Source organism: Erythrolamprus reginae, chromosome 2 (assembly GCF_031021105.1).
Source record: "Erythrolamprus reginae isolate rEryReg1 chromosome 2, rEryReg1.hap1, whole genome shotgun sequence".
Classification (NCBI taxonomy): Eukaryota; Metazoa; Chordata; class Lepidosauria; order Squamata; family Dipsadidae; genus Erythrolamprus; species Erythrolamprus reginae.
This window is the reverse complement of record NC_091951.1, coordinates 209,050,298-209,071,281: the sequence shown is the minus strand read 5'-3', so window position 1 is coordinate 209,071,281 and position 20,984 is coordinate 209,050,298. Positions and strand designations below refer to the sequence as shown.

At 45.1% G+C, this 20,984-nt stretch overlaps 1 protein-coding gene across 3 annotated transcripts in view; it reads left to right on the top strand.

Annotated features, from left to right (window-relative positions):
• The window catches only part of LOC139161888 (A.superbus venom factor 1-like), a 150,699-nt gene that overhangs the window by 119,549 nt on the left and 10,166 nt on the right, over positions 1-20,984 (top strand). For all 3 annotated transcript variants that reach the window (XM_070741584.1, XM_070741585.1, XM_070741586.1), the window contains 6 exons: positions 1,181-1,344; positions 2,955-3,113; positions 7,479-7,629; positions 15,270-15,324; positions 16,051-16,138; positions 16,993-17,082. In XM_070741584.1, coding sequence (XP_070597685.1) covers positions 1,181-1,344; positions 2,955-3,113; positions 7,479-7,629; positions 15,270-15,324; positions 16,051-16,138; positions 16,993-17,082 — 707 coding nt within the window. The remainder of the gene's footprint in view (positions 1-1,180; positions 1,345-2,954; positions 3,114-7,478; positions 7,630-15,269; positions 15,325-16,050; positions 16,139-16,992; positions 17,083-20,984) is intronic.

Below are 20,984 nucleotides of genomic sequence, written 5' to 3'. Positions count from 1 at the left end.
CTCACCAGCACCATTCTTAATTCTGTTCCTTTTGCTCCAGCATGTTCCTTAGTTCCTCTCTCCAGATGACTTCAACCTTACTTTTAAATCCTTTTGTTGCATTTGTTGGCTTGGTTTTGTTGGCTTAGGCATGGCAGCCTAGCCAATTTCACACCACTACCGGTGTGAGACAAGCTGATTTATCTGGTGGGGTATGCTGACCCCAAACCAGACCCCTGGCAGCATCCATAGCATCATCTCCCCTTCAGGAAGGATCCGGCCTGGTTTCATCAGAACCAGAGCCACCTGGGTGATGGGGATTTGGAGTTCTCCCGTAGCTGAATGGGAACTCCATGTGGCCGGCGCCATTGACCCCACCCCTCTCCCTGCCACGGATGTTTTATATGTGATACTCATCATCTTGTATTGCATACAGAAAGGAAATGGACCCAGTGCAATTCCCATGACAAATAATGTGATATGGGTAACGCAAGGGACACCTGAATCTGCAACCTCCCTGAATTCTGGAGCAGTTGTAACTTCTGGGTGACCTTCAAGGATAGAGCACATTGAGGTAGTCCAGTTTGGATGTAACTTAGGCAGGAGTGACCATGAGCAAGGTCTCCCAATCCAGGAATGGGCAAATTGCTGCACAAGATGGGTCGATGCAATGGCACCTCTAGTCTCAGATGCCACCTGCTCTTCAAGCAGGAGCCACATATGAGGAGGGCCCCCAAACTGTACACAATCTCTGTTCAGGAAAATGCTACCCCACTGAGAATCAGAGATAGAACCAGGACACACAGAATCCAATTTTTCTCCATCTAGACACTCACATCCCCCAAGCACTGAGTCAGTATCAGAGCAGCACCATCTATGCTGTCAGGGGTGGATGTAAAGAGATAGACTAACTATAGGGAGTAAAAAAGTGACCTTGATGCCAATATCAGTATAAGCAATCTTAGCCTTTCTGTCAAATTGATTCTTCATCTGGTCTATTTAGTAAAGCTGATCATAACTGGGTATAATCAGCAACTCCTAACCTCACCCAACGATTCACATGTAGCATCTGCTTTCTTGAAGAATTGGATACTTAATTGTTAAGTTTCCCAATCTTTTCACTCTAACCAAAACTCACCTGCAAGGTAAATAACCAATATTTTTATGTTTGACTTAATTCTGTTTCTGTGCTTTTTTAAAGAAAGGAATCGTTGGGAAGAATATAATGCTCGCACCTATAACATTGAAGGCACTTCCTATGCCTTGTTGGCCCTGCTGAAAATGAAGAAATTTGAGGAGGCCGGTCCTATAGTCAAATGGCTGATAGATCAGAAATATTATGGGGGAACATATGGACAAACCCAAGTGAGTCTTTTATTATTGTCACTGACATCTTCCTGTATGAGAAATAGTTCATCTGGATCAAAGTGTTTCAGACTCTTCTTGGGCTGGCTTGGGGGCAGGGGAATGGATGCCAGTCTTGGCACAAGGCATTTTGCTACCCAGCACCTCCTTTTCTTCTCCTTTTCTTCTTTGTTTCTTGGGCATCCATGAAGTTGACTCACCTGCACTGTGTGCTCGTGGTACTCCATCAGATTTCCACCTTTGAGGCCACTCCACCATTCTTGCAGATTATGTGGCAACCCCCACCCCCCCAGGATAGGCAGTAATGATACAGTTCCTTATTCAGTCTGTCTCACAATTGATAGGGCAGCATGTGCTTGGGCCAATCCCTCAGGAGGCTAGCCATGCTCCAGGAGTCTTGAATATACTATTTTATCAGCTGCTTGCCTTGCTTGAGGTTTCATATATGGGTCTCTGTGTGCTGAGTGGCCATTGGATCTTTGAACCTCTCCTACAGGATTTGCATGAAAGCATCCAGGTAGACCAGTTCCATAACCTCAGTCATCTTTATGCTCTTCTTCCAGATTGGCTGCAACAGCATAGACACGGGCTGTATCTTCTGGGTACATCCCCCCCATAATGCTCCATGTGGTGCTAAACCTGGGGAAGGAAATAGATTAGACTGTCTAGGTGCACATCAAAGCGGGGCACTAGAGCAAGTGGTGGACACTCTTCCCGACATCCTGGCAGCAGTCCAGCAATGGCCACTGGTGCATGTGTGAGTATTCCTGCTGCTGCCAGAACCAGTGGGATCATTTGCTGCTCTGCTGGCAGTGGTCTGGCAAGTCCTGCCTTGGCCAACCCTTTGACCAGCACCCCGATCATGCTTTCAGTGTCTGGGTTGTGGATTGCAGGAGAGGGAGAGGCAAGGTGACTAATGCTGTGAGGGATTTCACTCTGCCCATCCCGGGTGCTGCTGCCACAGCTACTGGTGATGAGGCTGCCTGAATTTCCAACATCTCTACTTGGTTAGCAGACAAGTGCATGAATCTTTTGATGTGTAGAACAAAGAATAGTTTTTGAAAGGAATTTTTACCTGAAGATTATCTAAGGTTTATGCCTTTCATCCATACTGAAATTAAGGGAACCAAGGGAAATCTCATCCATAGACTTCCTATTGTCCTAGATCAGAACTGTCAAACTCCCAGCCTATGGGTCAAATGCATCACATGCTGGTCACGCCAACATCTGCTTTAGTGTGTGTGTGGGGGAGTCCCAATATGTCACATGACACCACTGTGATGATGTGAGTTTGACTCTCCTGCCCTAGATAATTTAGTTCTACAGATAAAAGGCTATTTAAAGATGTATATATGTGTATATAAGCCAATCCTCCTTTGTTCGTTTACTCGTTCAGTGTGGAGCCCATCTTCTCATTTATGATCAAATGATCTGACAGACAATTGTAAAAATTAGAAAGATATTTTGGGTATTTATTACAAGCCCCATCACTATGTTCTTCCCTATGTGTTAAACATTTATTTCTCTAGTTAAAAACATCACTGGACATTCAGTTCCTTTGTGAAATACTCCAAGAAAAACTATTATATTTCTTCCTTCTCCCATTCCAGGCAACAGTTATTATGTTTCAAGCTCTTGCTGAATATGAGATTCAGATTTTTACCCACAAGAACTTCAACTTATATATTGTTATTAAGCTGCCAGAACAAGAAATACCTATAAACTACAGAATTAATAATACCAATGCTCTCCAAGCCCAGACAACAGAGGTACAGTATTTCAGCAAGTTAGTTTATTACTCCTTTCAGTAGAAATACAGTAATTATTTTGGAGTTTAAAGTTCAAATGCATCTTTTTTCAAGAATGGGAAAAAAGAAAAAGAAAACCTAAATCAGCTCTCACTATTGGAATTGTGGTAGTTGGAGATTAGCCCATGTTCAAGCATCAGATCGGGGGAGATTGGTTTAAGACTACTAGCTTCTTTGTCAACATACAATGTAGTTTTAAATGGCTTCCCTTTCCTCACATAAATCTGTAAAAGGCTGTATTTAAGACAATATTGCAAAATTGTGTCTGTACTACCAAGAACTATTCCTAGGAAAGCAATTTTAATGGTTCTGAGGGACCTTCGGACCACTCACAACACCTTCCCTTAGTATATGAAGATAAAGTCATTAAAACAATCTAAGGCAGTGATGGCAAATCATTTTGTTGTTATCTGCCAAAAAAGGCAGCTGTGCATGCTATCATGTACACTCATGCCAGTTCCCATAATGCAACACGGTTCCCAAGTGCACATGCAACCCTCTGCACGCGCACTGCAGTGTGCATGCGCCCTATTCAGAATTTGCTTGATAAAAATTGATGCAAAGTCAACCACAGCTGGTGCAACATCCCCGCGTGACCCCACCATGCCTGCCACCAGATATTCCAAGTCAGGGAAGGAGCAGAGGGTGGAGCAGGTGGCCACCCAGTCAGCAAATGCTGCCCTGTGTACCTGAGTTGGCTCTCAGCATTCCTTGTGCTTAGCCCCGCCACCCGGGAAAATCAGCAGCAGCTGCAGGGGGAAGGTCAAGAGTTACCGGCCAGCTCACGTGCACCTCACCCTCCTCCTGGGATTCCCTTGCATGTCCCATCTTCTTCTTATCCGCTTTTGCTGCTGCTGTGACTTCCATGAGCACATGCACCTGGCTCATTTTAAAACACAAATCAAAACACAAGGGGGTGGGGGAGGGGGGACAGGCAAGTGGGGAGGCCAGCGGGAGTGGTCTCCTCACTTTAGTGCCTATGGTGGACTTTGGTGGCATGTCTCCCAACCTGAGAAGGGAGCCTGACTAGCAACTCAGCTTTTAAGCTCCCTCCTACTGGCTGGCAGCACTGGTGCAGTTCTGGCTCTATTTTCAGGCCAGCCACCACTTCTCCTTCCTTTCCTGTTGGACTTAGCCTGAGAAGGCTAAGAGCAGAATCTGGGCTGCCAAGCATTACCTGTGCTTCCTCTTGCCTCCTGCTTCTTCCTGGTTACCTTGCCCTTAGCCAGGGGCGGGGTTTCCATGAAGGTGTCCCAAAAGCTTGGGCAACTACAGGGTAGAAGGGCAAGAGCTATTCTCCCTCCTCCAGGGATTCCCTTGTGCACCCTATTTCCTTCTCAGCTTTCACTGCTGTTGCTGCTTCCCCAAACACACAAGTGCCTGGCCACTGGCCAGCTCAGTCACCTGCCTGCCTGCCTGTCTACCTGCATCACAGTTGCCACAAGGAGAGTGAGATCCAAAAGGCTCTGGTGAGCACCTGGTGCTGATGGAGGAAGGAAAGGCTACGGTCAGGCCTGCCTGCCTTTCAGATCGCACGGATTCTGCTCTTTGCCTTCTTGTGGCTTGGAGGTCCAGCAGGAAGAGAAGGGGAGGCCATGGCTGGCCTGAAAATGGAGCCAGAGCTTTGCCACCGCTAGTGCCTTCCTTCTCCCCCAGGGCACTACCAGCTATTAGGAGGGAGCCTAAAAGCTGAGTTGCTAATCAAGCTCCCTCCTGAAATGTGGCGACACACTGCCAAAACCCACCATGGCTACTAAGGTGAGGAGACCACCCCAGCCTGCCTCCCCATCTTTGCTTCCCCACCTTCCCCATGCAGGGGAAGGGGTTGGGCGGGGACGCCATGAAGCCCACGGTTGGGCCCATTGCCAACCACTGCAGCCACAAAGAGGCTTGGCATTGATGCTTCCTTTCTGAGGTGGTGGGGCTGTACATGAGGAATGCTGGGAGCTGACTCAGCCACCCAGGGAAGCATCTGCTGGCTGGGCAGCCACCTGCCTTGCCCTCTGCTCCTTTCTGGCTCAGCTCTTTGCATTGAGTTCCCCCACCAAAAATATCCTGGACCCCAATTAACACCTGTTGCTTCACCCAAAATACAGTTTGACAGTCACTCCCTTGCAGACAGACTCCGGCACTTTGGCGTGCTTTCATAGCTACTCTGCTTGGGCCTTTCAGCTCTGGCACCAGGAAATAGCTTATATTGCTTTGCTTCCTTTGGTGAGGCAGCCCAGCTGTGACACTCCGCTTTTGGAGGGGGCTTTCCTGAAGCCTGGGGAGACCAAAAATGGGCTCCTCTATCCAGAAGGCCAAAAGTCAGCTGGCCAGTGAGTGCATGCACGCTGAAGCTGATATAGGGCAACGACTCGCGTGCCCTGCAGATATGGCTCTGCTTGCCACCTGTGGCACGCATGCCATATAGGTTTGCCATCACAGATCTAAGTCTATTTGCTATTTCTGATTTTGCAGAAGCAATTTAGAGCCAGTGTAGATGCATGATACTAATAGAGTTTAAATAAGTTTATATAAAAAGCTGGTACAATTAAGTAGAAAGAAATATTGTGAAACAGCATCTGAAGGAAAAGCACATGAAGGAACATAAATTATGGCAGGAATTATTACCAATAGCAATAGGGGCCTTGGGTGCAATTGCACAACAACTGGAGCACCATTTAATCATCTGCAGCATTGATTAATCAGTCAATCAGTTGCAAAAGGCAGCTTTACTTAGAACAGCTTATATCTTGTGACTATACCTTTAACACCAACAAAGAACAAAATCTGACTATCTCTGGTCCTTGGAAATGACTCACCAGGTGGATAGAAATGTTAAATCCAGTATAAATATCTGGTGATTGTGCAAATAACCAATAATAATGACAAAGTGGCCCGACATGTTTGTATATCTGGTTAAACATTATTTTTCTTTGAACCGATGGTGAAAGTAAAGTCGAGAATGATCATAGTTCGTCACACAGTCAGCCAGATGTTAATATCTGAACTTCTGTCATTAACTGATGTGGATGTGAAATGAATCATGTCCAAGTTTATGACTTTTTTTGCCCCAGCCATGAAGCAAATAAACATGGTCAATAAGTGAATCATGCAGCTGTTAAGCAAATTCAGTTTCCTCTATGGGCTTAGTTTGTCTGAAGCCCCTTGGGAAAGTTGCAAAAAGCAATTACTTGACTCTAGGGGCAATGTTGTAACTGCGATGTCCTAAGTCACCTTTTTCAGTGCCATAACTTTGAGTGGTTGCTAAATGAACAGTCATACGTGAAAGACTACGTCTATCTGACAAGCTGAGGAAACCAGATTTGCTTAACAGCTGCAGGGTCATAATATTGGATCCAGTCACATGATGACTCCCTTAATGAATGCATCACCTTAAGGTAAAAATTCGGGTCCAACTGTGGTTGTACATCAAAGTATTACTTGTTATTACCTTCTCTATAGCGATGGATCTCACAGTCTTAGGAATTCTTGATTTAAGAAACATACACACGTCCCTCAGTTACAGCAACTTGGGCGTTCTCCTAGATCCACAGCTCACATTAGAGAAACATCTTTCTCTACATGGGGCTACCTTTGAAAAGTGTTCGGAAACTTCAGATCGTGCAGAATGCAGCTGCGAGAGAAATCATGGACTTCCCCAGGTATGCCCATGTCATACCAACACTCCGCAGTCTGCATTGGTTGCCGATCAGTTTCCGGTCACAATTCAAAGTGTTGGTTATGACCTAGAAAGCCCTTCATGGTATCAGACCAGAATACATCCGGGTCTGCCTTCTGCCGCACGAATCCCAGTGACCGGTTAGGTCCCACAGAGTCGGTCTTCTCCGGGTGCCGTCGACTAGACTAAACAATGTCATCTGGCGGGACCCAGTGGAAGAGCCTTCTCTGTGGCGGCCCCGACCCTCTGGAACCAGCTCCCCCGGGAGATCAGAATTGCCCCCATCCTCCTTGCCTTTCGTAAGCTCCTTAAAACCCACCTCTGCCATCAGGCTTGGGGGAACTGAACTACCCTTTTCCCCCTAGGCCTTTTCAATTTATGCATGGTATGTTTGTGTGTATGTTTGGTTTTAAATAAGGGTTTTTTAATTATTTTAAACATTAGATTTGTTATATGCTGTTTACTACTGTTGTTAGCCACCCCGAGTCAATGGAGAGGGGCGGCATACAAATCTAATAAATAGATAGATAGATAGATAGATAGATAGATAGGTAGGTAGGTAGGTAGATAGATAGATAGATAGATAGATACAATCAAATAAAGTAAAAATAGCTAAGAAACTGCACTTGATGGTCTTGCTAACTGTGGTTGTTTTTCAGACCAAACTCAATGAAGACTTCACTGTGTCAGCATCAGGTGATGGAAAAGCAACAATGACAATTTTGACGGTCTATAACGCGCAGTTGCGGGAGGAAGCAAATGTTTGCAACAAATTCCATCTTGAAGTTTCTGTTGAAAATCTGCACATGAGTAAGTTTGGCTTCCTAGAAATAGTACATTGTAATGAAATTTTGAAGGGCGCAGGGATTAAAATTTTAGTGTTCACCTGATTTGAAGTAAAAGATGCCAAAAAAGAAAAAAATTACTTAATGGCATTCTTAATTTTAGAAACTCCAGAAAGAAAGATTAACTCCAGAGATTATTGACTGTTTTCAATTCATGTTGATGGGTTTGCAACAGGATTCATTTTTATTACTGGTTTTATATCTGTGTACCATCCTGAGACACTATTATATGTTCACCTCATTTTTCCTTTGGAGAACCCACATTTATTTGTCAAATTTATATGCAGCTTATCTCGCAATTCAAGGCAACTGAGTTAATATTGCTATGGAATTCTTGTAATACCTTAATATATTTAGTATAACATTTATTTTGCAGCTGTCTTTTGTGGTACTCTTCTTAAGCTAGGATACTGCACTATTTGTATGCAGGCTTACATGAAGAAATTGATTTGTTAGAGTTTGCTTTAGTGACCGACTCTGCCGGTGTGTTCTACTGGGCTCTCAGTCCTGTCTTTCACAAAGACTGCAGGAGAAGGGCAACGGACCATAAAAATATGCTTTGGGTGTACCCTTGAAATTATAATGTCCCTGCCAAACATAAGAGGGATACATGCTCGTAGATTCCCCCCCCCTCCTTAAAGCCCCGGCTGACAATGGGCGGGTCTCCCACAGATGGCTGACAGGCGGTGGTGGAAGGCTGTTGACCTTCCTCCCATCATCCCTCTCTCAAATCCTACCGGATGCAGCTCTGGGCTAAGATTGGATGACCGGCAGATTCCCGCAGCACCATGACTGCCTGCCTTCTTCCCTGCCTTCCTTGTCCCCTCCTAAGGCCAAGTCTCTCTCTTTGCCGCTCTCTATCTGTCTCTCTGATGCCAATTCTCAGTGGCACTCACACACTAACTTTGATTCAGGAGCTGCTCAGCAGGAGCTGGAGCAGTGGAAGCACTGGGGCTCGTAAGAGAGAGAGAGTGAGAAAGAAAGAAAGAGGGAGAGAGAAAAAATAAAGGGAGGGAGGAAGAGAGAGAGAAAGAAAGAGCAAGAGAGAGGGAAGCAGGGAGAGAGAGAGAGAAAGGGAAAAAATAAAGGAAAGAAGGAAAAGAGAAAGAAAGAGAAAGTGAGAAAGAGGGAGGGAGGGAGAGAGAAAGAGAGAGGGAGGGACGAAGAGAGAAATAGAGAGAGAGAGGGAGGGAGGAAGAGAGAGAGAAAGAAAGAGAGAAAGGAAGGAAGGAAGGAAGGAAGGAAGGAAGGAAGGAAGGAAGAGGGAGAGCAAAATCTAGTTTGAAACTAGCTCAACTATTTAAGTGGCATTTTGATACTTAGCAGAGTCGTCATCTGATTATCTGCTATCCAGACTTTTTGTAGAGGATTTACAAGGCCATGTATGTAACCAAAACCAAATTGGTCATGTTTATTGTTTCTATGCAGGATAATGACAAATTCCCTTCTAATTTTATTGTAAATGTATTATACAGATATCATATTTTCAGTTTAAAAAAAATTCAGCAACTTATTTCTGTACAAATGTTTAAAAGTATGGCTTTTTCTAATTGGATATTGTATTTTTAAGTCTCATTGAAAGTGCTTTTAAATGCTGCTAAATAATGTTGCTTTTGTTTTTGCAAAAAGAAAAACCAAAACAACCTCCTTAAGGTGCAAGTCAGCTGAAAGTCTTAGAAAGACTGCAAGTAGACAATTCATTAACAATCAAGGCATGTCAAACTGATCTGTGTTGGAACTATACAGTATAGTTTGGATCAGTTTCCTGAAGTGAAGCATATGGATACTAGATGTAGAAGTTGTTTATGATCATTCTTGGTTTCTGGAAATATTGTCTACAAGGTGTTCCTTTAAAGAGATGTCTCTTGTGGCTTGTACAAATATTTCAAAATGTGAAACATTTTCTAACTGCCTTGTATAATAATAACAATAGAGTTGGAAGGGACCTTGGAAGTCTTCTCGTCCAACCCCCTGCTTAGGCAGGAAACCCACACTACTTCAGATGTATCCCACATCTTCTTTAAAACTTCCAGTGTTGGAGCAATCACAACTTTTGGTGGCAGGTTGTTCCACAGATTCCTTCATTGTTCTAACTGTCAGCAATTTTCTCTTTCGTTCTAAGGTGCTTCTCTCCTTGTTTAGTTTCCACCCATTGCTTCTTGTCCTATCCTCAGGTGCTTTGAAAAATAGATTGACTCCTTCTTCTTTGTGGCAATCCCTGAGTTATTGGAAGGCTGCTATCATGTCTTCGCTGGTCCTTCTTTTCATTAAACTAGCCATGCCCAGTTCCTGCAACCATTCTTCATATGTTTTAGCCTCTAGTCCCCTAATCATCTTTGACGCTCTTCTCTGCCCTTTTTCTAGAGCCTCAACATCCTTTTTGCATTGAGACAATCAAAACTGAATGCAGTATTCCAAGTGTGGCATTTATTTATTTATTTATTTATTTATTTAATTTGACTTCTATGCCGCCCAATCCCAAAGGACTCAGGGCGGCTCACAACAATATAAAATTACAGTAACAATGACAATAATAAAAAGAAGTCAAAGAAGAAATGAGCAATTACTAAAATCCTAATTAAAATTTAAAAAACAATTTAACAACATGCATTAATCATTCATACCAAATTCATATATGTGGACAATCTGGTGGTTGTTTTAGGGCCCCCAGGCCTGGTGGCATAGCCAGGTGTTTTTGGCCTTATAAAAGGCCAACAGGATGGGGGTCGTACGGACCTCAGGGGGGAGTTGATTCCATAATGTTGGGGCAGCAACAGAGAAGGCCCTCCCCCATGGTCCCACCGACCTACATTGCTTGGCTGATGGGACCTGGAGGAGACCGACTCTGTGTGCTCTAATTGGTCTCTGGGAGGTATGTGGCAGGAATGATCCCATAAATAATCTGGTCCTGAGCCATATAGGGCTTTATAGGTAATAACCAACACCTTGAGTTGTGCCCAGAGACTAATAGGGAACCAGTGCAGCTCGCGGAGTATAGGTGTTATATGGGTGTACTGAGGTACACCCATGACAACTCATGCAGCTGCATTCTGGACCGTTTGGAGTCTCCTAACACTTTTTGAGGGTAGCCCCATGTACAAGACGGGAGGTGATGAGGACAGAGCCTTCATATCTAAATAGGGTCACAGCTGGTACACCAGGTGAACCTGGGCAAAGGTCCCACTGGTCACAGCCGAAGGATGGTGTTCTACGTTCAGCTGTGGATCCAGGAGGACACCAAAGTTGTGAACCCTATCTGAGGGGGTTAAAGTTTCTCCCCCCAGGATGATGGTCAGACAGATAGAATAGTCCTTAGGAGGAATTGCCCACAGCCACTCGATCTTATCTGGGTTGAGCTTGAGCCTGTTGGCCCCCATCCAGACTCTCACAGCCTCCAGGCACCAGCACATCATATCCACTGCTTCACTGAATTGGCATGGGGTGGAGATGTATAACTGTGTATCATCAGCGTACTGGTGATACCTCACCCGATGCCAATGGATAATCTCACCCCAGGGGCTTCATGTAGAAATGTAGGGGAGAGAGGACAGACCCCTGTAGCACCCCACACAGGAGAGGCTGAGGAGTGGACTTCTGCTGCAAATGACTGGAGAGATAGGAGGAGAAGCACCGTAAGATGATGGCTCCTGCTACCAGTCCCTCCAGTCATTGCAGAAGGATACCATCGTTGATGGTATCAAAGGCTGCTGTGAGAAGCACTAGGATAGAGGAATATCCCCTATCCTGGGCCCACCAGAGATCATCCATTAGCGTGACCAAAGCGGTTTCCATGCTGTGACCAGTCCTGAAGCCAGACTGAAAAGAGTCCAGATAATCGGATTCTTCCAAGGACCACCCGAGCTGGAGTGCCACCACTTTCTCAAAAACCTTACCCAAAAAGGGCAGGTTGGAGACTGATCTATAGTTCTTTAATTCGGCTGGATCCAGGGATGGTTTCTTGAGGAGGGGTCGCACAACCACCTCCGTTAACAGCTGCGAAAATGACCCCTCTCTCAAGGAAGTGTTAATCAATGCCTGGATCCAGCTGTATGTCACCTCCCGACTGGCCAAGACCAGCCAGGAGGGGCACAGGTCCAGTAGGCAGGTGGAGGAACTCACAGCTCCAATGGCCTTGTCCACTTCCTCAGGGGTTACATAGGGGATACCAGGTCAAACTCCTCCCAAATGATGGAACTAAGACCTGACCCTATCACTTCAGTCTGTACTGCTCAATTGGAATCCAGGTCATTCTGAATCAGAGCGACTTTATCTACAAGAAACTGAACAAATTGCTTAGCTCGGCCCTGCAAGAGTTCCACCATCTCCACCTTGTATAAGAGAGAACGGGTCACCGTAAACAGGACGGCTGGGCGAGAATCTGCAGATGCAATAAGCCCCAAATAATTACTCAGCAAGTTGTCTTGTGAAAAAAAATAAGGTGCTCAGACATGAACATTTATTTATTTATTTATTTATTTATTTATTTATTTATTTATTTATTTATTTATTTATTTATTTATTTATTTGTTTATTTGTTTATTTGTTTATTTATTTCTTTATTTGTTTGTTTGTTTATTTATTTATACTTCTATACCGCCCAATCCTGAATGACTCACCTAATGTACCACTCAGACATACTTTTCTGCCCACACCGAAAAAAAATTACAGGGAACATTGAATAGGACTGGAAGTTACTTTGGAGGTCTTCTAGTCTAACCCCCTGCTCAAGCAGGAGATCCTATTCCATTTCAAATAGATGGCTGTCAAGGGTGGGTTCTTAATTATCTCACTGCCAGTTCGCTTCCTCCCATGTTACATGGGCATGCCTCATGGTTAGGGTTAGGCATAGGACCAAAAAATCTGGGGGGAAATAACAAAAATGAGATGGCGACCACAGGCACAGTGATGGAAACTCGGTTTTTGTGCAAGTTCAGAAGAAAAAGTAAATGAATAATGAATAATGAATAATGAATAATGAATAATGAATAATGAATAATGAATAATGAATAATGAATAATGAATAATGAATAATGAATAATGAATAATGAATAATGAATAATGAATAATGAATAATGAATAATGAATAATGAATAAATAAAAGATGATGGTGCCCATGGACTGGCACTGACTGAAGTAGGTTGATAACCTCATTGTGGTGTCACCAGCAGGTCAGTACCAGTTCGGAAGAAACGGTCTGAATTGGGAAGAGCCCACTCCTGGTAGCTGTACAGTCTCTTAAAAACAGTGTCCAGTGATGAAGCACCAGTAGTGAGCAGCAACCGGTGCGGTCAGGGGCTCCGTCCTAGTAGGAAATTCCAGGATGCGCAGGCAGCTGAGCATCCACGATGTACACACGCAGGCCTCCATGTGAGATTTGGCTTCTGTGCATGTGCAGCAAGCAAAGCCTCATATGAAGATGCTCGTGCAAGAAAGATTTTGGTGGTTTTCACTGATTTTTTTGCTTCTGTGCATGTGCAGAAGCAAAAATATCAGCGAAAATTGCCGAAATCTCACTCGTGTGCTTGTCCTTGCATGAGATTTCGCTTCCTGTGCATGCACAGGAGCCAAATCTCACTCTGATGGGTGCACATGTATGTGCCAGACACATCCATGCCTGTGACAGCCTCGGAGGGCACACCAGTAGTACCAAAGACAAGTAGGTCTTCATTGTGAAGCAAGTTCTAAAGGACAAGCTGTTCCACTGGTTAATTGTCCTCATTAGGAAGTTTCTTCTTAATTGCAGATTGCTTCTCTCCTTCATTAGTTTCTATCCATTGGTTCTTGAATTGCCTTCTGGTGCTTTGGAAAATACGTTGACCCCTCTTCTTTGAATACTGGAATACTTTTATCATGTTCAGGTTCAGCTTATAGCCACTCACTCACACACTCATAGGCCTGGAAAATTGCCACACTCAATCCCAAATCAACTTAACAAACAGTTCTTTAAAATACACAGAGATCCGGTGAATTTAAAATAACAGCAAACTTTTACTGATATATTTTTGATCTTACACACAAACATATATACACACACACAAACATTCTTCCTCTTATCTATACTTACCCATCATCCCACCAAGTCTGGGATCCAAAAAGGATTCAATAAGCTGGGCACGCTTCAGGACCTCTTTTTATCCCACAGAATTGGTGGGATGGGGGTTCCCATGCAGGCCCAAATCCTTTGTTTGTGAGATTAGGGAAGGGACTTGCCATGTGTTCAGAGTCAGACCCAACATTTGCCCTTTTGTTCCTTTAATGAGTTGTGCTGAATATTGGAAACTATCATCCCGGCGGAGAGTTGGGGGGGGGGCACAAAATGCTTACTTCCTCCTATGTGTGTGTGTGTGTGGGGGGGAGCGTAACAAGAAAATAATTGAGAAACACTTCCCAAAGGGAACTTTTCCTGGCCTTTGCCCACCCTGCTTACGTGCCTTCACTTTTAGGCATGGTGGCTTGGCCTAATCTCACACATTCCTCCCCTTGGCATTGAGTTAAACACAGGATGCTATAAATGGGGCTCACTCATCACTCATCACTTCAAACATTACAGGTTCACAGTATTACAGACTTTTTCAACTATGACATAAATATTTAGACGAGGATGGAATTGTGGACATAACTTATCTGGATTTTATCAAATCATTTGATACAGTCCCACATAATGAACTCATAAAAGTTGTACAGGTTAGAGCTGAACAGTGAAGGGCTACCAAATTTTTTACTACCACACTGTGAGCGTGGCTTATGCAGGACACCCTGCATTTTCTTTCAACATCTTTCAGTGCAAATTGGGTGCTCTGGGGTGGAGCTCCATTTTCGCTACCCCACTGTGTCCCGTGCCCCCCATCTGGGCAGTAGCTCACCCTGGAGTTGAACCACTGATTGATTCAATGCATAGGAAATTGGCTGAGGGACTGGTCCCAGTGTTAATTGGGCACAAACGGTGCACCACAAGACTCAATCCTAGATCCTGCTCTGTTCAATGTGTTTGTAAGTAATATAACAAAAGGATTGGTAGGTAAGGTTTCTCTTTTTGCTGATAACACTTGGGTTTGTAATGGGGCTGAAATTCCTGGGGGTATTTGTAATATGGAAAACAAATTGGCATTGTTGAACAATTGGTGAAAATGAAGTCCACTATTTCTAAATGTTTCTAAATGTAAGATCATGAACTTGGGGAAAATAATTCTTTGGCAAGGAACAGTATTGGGTTCAATGTTAGATATGCACATGTACAGATGTAAAGATGTAAAGAAAAAAACATAAATCTGTTTTTTGCAAAATGATGGGTGAGAGGCATTTTACACCCAGGTTGAAAATTCCTAGCTCCCACACTTTAGAACCTACACAACCAGTTCTTCAATTATTGAATTTTGATCTGGATTTGAATTTATTATTATTTGTTTAAACGTTCCCCATTTACTTCCTTCGAGACTTCTTTCAAAACCCAATTAATTATAGAAATAGAAAGTAAAAACAATTATATTAATGCTTTGTTTTCCAAGAAGATGTTATGGCCAGTTAGACAATCAAATTTTTCACTCAAAAAAGCTGCTAAGAATTTGTGCAGGGTCTGATTTTCCTTATTTCTTTTGTAATTTTTAGACTTAAAACAGGCAAAGGGAGCCAAGGCAGCGCTCATGCTTAAAATCTGCACTAGGTAAGAATGTTGAATGTTAAATAAATCTTTGGATTGTAATTGAATATTTAGAGTAATAACTTGGAGAGGCAATTTTGTTACTTTTCAAGAAAATAGTTATATTTCCCCCAACTTTACACTCTATCTCTGCTTGTATATTGATCTGTTTTCTGTGCATTGTCCTATTTTATAACACTTTGTTGGTAGCGGTTGAAATGAAGAGCATGATTTAAGTCACCGCAGGTCCTTCAGACTGATTTAGGGATATAGAAGTTGCAATACGCTGCAGCACAATAGCCAATAGATGAATGGGAAACCTCCAGGAGACTCTAGAACTGTAGGCTAGACTCCGATGTTGAGAAAAATAACTCAGGGGAAGGTAAGTGCAAATATATACCACATTGATGGGAAAATTCCACAGAGGTTGAGCTAGACTCAAGAAAACCATAGTTTGGTTTTGCCATTTAAAGATGAAAAATACATTCCATTTTATGTCCTAATGCTTCTGACTCAGTTTTCACCCAAAATCATGAACCTTGTAAAAACATTTATGAAAATTGTTTTGTGAGTTAGGAGCATGTACACAGTGGCTCCTGTGCCAGCTTATAAGATTTGTTGATAGCTATATTTCTCCCCTTCAAGAGAAAACATTTTAAAAAACACAGCACCGCTCTTACAGCAACGAAGAAGACTGTCTGAACTAGGAAATCCATCTTTGGTCATTTTTTTCTCCATTCTTGATTTTAGGTATCTGGGAGAAGTTGATTCTGCAATGACAATAATTGATGTTTCTATGCTGACTGGTTTTCTCCCTGATGCTGAAGACCTTACAAGGGTAGGCAAGCTTTCTGTGGAGCTTGACATGGCTGTTTCTGTTGTTCAGTGAAGATGCTGAATTAGAGAATGAGTTATAATTAGTCATTTGCCTATATCATGTTGGCGAACCTTTTTGGCACTGAGTGCCAAAATGGGAGCGTGCACATACGTGGGAATGCTAGAAACCAGAAGACCAGTTTCCTGGTTTCTGGCATGCATGAATGCACGAAGACCAGCTGGCTGGCATGCATGTCTGCCAGTGGTGGGTTGCTCCTGGTTTGGACCGGTTTGATGAGCCAGTAGCAGTGGTGGGAGGCTCCGACTTCTGCGCACATGCTTACAAACCAGGAGCAATGGGATTTAGAACCCACTACTAATGTGTGTGCTGGAAATGAGAAGTTCAGCTTTCTGGCATGCACTTGTGCACCATGGAGCTCACTTTCAGTTTCTGGCGCTCCCACACATGCAAAGACCAGCTGGCGCACTGGAACCTGGAAGAACAATGGGCAATGGCTGCAGACTTGATTCTGCAAAACTTTGTGAGTCTACTTGAGATAATTTTAACTTTTAACTAGTTCAACTTTCTTGGTGTTGACTGTAGGCAGTGATTTCTATATTGACCAGAATTTGATTGTCAGAATAATTTGATTTGTACAAGGCTGTGTGGAATTTCTTTGGCAAATTACTAATATTAAAACAGCTTTTGACTATCTTAAAGTTTCTCATAGCTACATCCTGGAACCTTGAAAATACTTTCAGATTTTGCTATAAATGTAACACAGTGTCAGTACAAATGGCTTCAGTTATCTGCAGTTCCATGTATTTGAATCATCCTGAAGTAAATATCATCCTTTCTTTCCTTTCATTATTTAGCTTTCTAAAGGAGTCGACAGATATATTTCCAAGTTTGAAGTTGACAATAATATGGCTCAGAAAGGAACTGTTGTCATTTACTTAGACAAGGTAAATACTTCTGGAATCAATATATTTGAGTAGTTCCATGTTTGGTTATTTGGTTTGCTAGGCAAACATTGGAGTGTGTTATACTGAACAGGATAGTGTGCATATTCAGTAAAATAAATCTACATAATTCATCATTGATTGTAACAGATTATATATCTAGTAAGAAAGAGATATAATGATCTCTTGCATTATATTTAAAGATCGCATTTTGCCATATTTATCCATACGCATAAATGTAGTACTACTTCCTGTCTGTTTTCCATGATTGCAGTGATGTGCCTGCTACCAGCCCTTGAGCCAGCAAACTATGCTACTTCAAATTCTGCTACCAATCTATTTTCTGCCATAACAATAGGTGTTGAATGAGGGTGATGAATGGCAATGTCCTTGGTAGATTCCTTAACTTTTGTTTTCCCTTCCACCAAGTGCCATCTGTCTTTGGGAAACAACCTCAGCCACTCTCTAACAGGTTCAGTGGATACTTAGAGCAGCATATCTTGCTATCTATAAGATGGCCTGACTTACAAATGGCAGATAGGTATCTTGGGTAAAAGGAAGCATGGGATGAGCCAATACACCCCATCCATTTTAAAATCTCAAGCCCACCCTGATATATGAGCCGAGGTGGCGCAGCAGGTAAGGTGCTGTACTGCAGGCCACTGAAGCTGACTTGTAGATCTGAAGGTCAGCGGTTCAAATCTCATCACCGGCTCAAGGTTGACTCAGCCTTCCATCCTTCCAAGGTGGGTAAAATGTGGACCCGGATTGTGGGGGCAATAGCCTAGCTCTGTTAAAAAAAGTGCTATTGCTAACATGTTGTAAGTCGCCCTGAGTGTAAGGAGAAGGGCGGCATAAAAATTGAATAAATAAATAAAATAAATAAATATGTTGTTTCAGCTATTTGTGAACACAGCTCCAACACTTTCTCGAAAGAGATAAATATGGTTAATGAATAGCTTGCCTCACCAGTTAAAGGCATGAAGGGCAGTCAGGTTGAAATAGGAAGGCATAATTGATAACGAGAGAGCTACATCCCTGATTAATGCTGCAATAGGATGATGGTACCCAAATAATGATGGTATCCAAGCAAGCATCCAAAGCTTTGAGTTCTGATCTTGAGGCCTGCAAACCTGAAGTAACCAGAGAACAGCCAAGGAGAACTACCGTGTTTCCCCGATAGTAAGACCCCCCCGATTGTAAGACATATGGGGGGTTTCAGGGGGGTTGGCTAATATAAGCCATACCCCGAAAGTAAGACATATGTCTTACTTTCGGGGAAACACGGGGGTATTGCCGGGGGGAGGAGCCCGATGACCAGCGCCGTCCTTCACCTTGCCGCAGCGCCACCGCCTCTTCCCAGGCTTGGCAAAGCTAAGGACGGCGCTGGTCCCCGCTAAGCCTTCTGCGCCTGACTGGGCGAGGCGAGAGGGAAGAAGGAGAAGCGCAAGTGGATGCGGAGCGCCCGGGAGGCATTTATCCGCCCGGGAGGCATTTATCCGTCCTTCGCTTTGACGGCGCTGGTCCGCCCGCTCGGCTCGCTTCGGACCAGCGCCGTCAAAGCGAAGGACGGATAAATGCCTCCCGGGCGGATAAATGCCTCCCGGGCGCTCCGCATCCACTTGCGCTTCTCCTTCTTCCCTCTCGCCTCGCCGAGTCAGGCGCAGAAGGCTTAGCGGGGACCAGCGCCGTCCTTCGCTTTGCCAAGCCGGGGAAGAGGCGGGTGGCGGCGAGGCGAAGGACGGTGCTCCCCTCCGCTCGGCTCGCTTCGTACCAGCGCTGTCCTTCGCCTCGCCGCCGCCGCCTCTTCCCCGGCTTGGCAAAGCGAAGGACGGCGCTGGTCCCCGCTAAGCCTTCTGCGCCTGACTGGGCGAGGCGAGAGGGAAGAAGGAGAAGCGCAAGTGGATGCGGAGTGCCCGGGAGGCATTTATCCGCCCGGGAGGCATTTATCCGTCCTTCGCTTTGACGGCGCTGGTCCGAAGCGAGCCGAGCGGGCGGACCAGCGCCGTCAAAGCGAAGGACGGATAAATGCCTCCCGGGCGGATAAATGCCTCCCGGGCGCTCCGCATCCACTTGCGCTTCTCCTTCTTCCCTCTCGCCTCGCCGAGTCAGGCGCAGAAGGCTTAGCGGGGACCAGTGCCGTCCTTCGCTTTGCTAAGCCGGGGAAGAGGCGGTGGCGGCGAGGCGAAGGACGGCGCTCCCCTCCGCTCGGCTCGCTTCGTACCAGCGCCGTCGTTCGCCTCGCCGCCACCCGCCTCTTCCCCGGCTTGGCAAAGCGAAGGACGGCGCTGGTCCCCGCTAAGCCTTCTGCGCCTGACTGGGCGAGGCGAGAGGGAAGAAGGAGAAGCGCAAGTGGATGCGGAGCGCCCGGGAGGCATTTATCCGCCCGGGAGGCATTTATCCGTCCTTCGCTTTGACGGCGCTGGTCCGAAGCGAGCCGAGCGGGCGGACCAGCGCCGTCAAAGCGAAGGACGGATAAATGCCTCCCGGGCGGATAAATGCCTCCCGGGCGCTCCGCATCCACTTGGCCTTCTCCTTCTTCCCTCTCGCCGAGTCAGGCGCAGAAGGCTTAGCGGGGACCAGCGCCGTCCTTGACTTTGCCAAGCGGGGAAGAGGCGGTGGCGCCGCGGCAAGGCGAAGGACGGCGCTTCTCCTTCTTCCCTCTTGCCTCGCCCAGTCAGGCGCAGAAGGCTTAGCGGGGCTTCCCGGGCAAAGGCGACGCTCGCACCTGGCTCCGCGCCTTCCCGGCGCCCGTAGTTCCCTTCACTTCCTTTGCCTCGCGTCTGCCCCGCCCCCCCAATCGTCCGGCCCGTAAAGCGGTACGGGGGTGGGTGGACGCCTAACGCCGCCCGCCCGGAGGAGAAGAGGCCTCGCCCGGGCCAAAGCCCGAAGACGAGCCGGCCCCGGTGCCCAGGACAATATAAGACATACCCCCAAAGTAAGACACAGTGGGGCTTTTGGGGGTAAAAAGATAGTAAGACACTGCCTTACTATCGGGGAAACACGGTAGCATGCTAGAGCTGACTATCAGAGTTGTGGGTTTATTATCATGATCTCTATGTACCATAAGTCTAGCAATCATCATGATAAAAATATCTTTCATTGATATTCAGAGACTCTGTGCCTTTCTCTAATTTCAGTACAAGTGGTGCAAGTGGGGATGATTCTATGCGAGTGGCAGGGATGTGCACACACAGAGCTCCTTTTGCGCAAGTAGCATGCACGCATGCATATTGCACATGCAAACGGAGGAACTATATAGAGCAGAGTTCCTTGAGCCTGCTCACCCACTGCTTGCACAAATGGGGAGGCGTGCACACTCGCCTCTCATTTTTGCATCCCAGTTCCGAATGGCTCAAGGAACCTCTGCTCTATATAGTTCCTGCATGTGGTTCACAGTTTCTGGTTAAGACAGACTGAAGGGATCTTTCCTTGAACCCATGCCAAAACAGTATTTTCCCCTTCATGCAATCACTGCTCAGGGGGATCTTCAACTCATGTGAAATTAGCCTTTAGCACTTATTCCATTGGAGGGTGTGGGAGTCCAGGGATTTAATAGGGGGGCAACAGGGGTAGGATGGGGATTGGCCAATTTTGTGCCAGTGTGATTTCCTGCTGATTCAAAATGGGGAACTTTGGATATTAAAAAGAAACATGAAATATAAATAGATTAATTAATTAACAAAAAGAAGATATGACAGAATTGTTTTAGTACTCTAACTTTTGACCAGTATTTTCTGTGGCATCATTTCAACCTGCTGCTCCTCTCCATATATGAACCTTTCCCATTGTTAATCTTTGCTCTGCACAACTTGGACAGACTTATAGAACTTAGTCCTTCAATCAGTGGGTCAAACTTGAGCACCCAACTTGGAATAAGTAGTTTCATTGAAGTTATACAGATT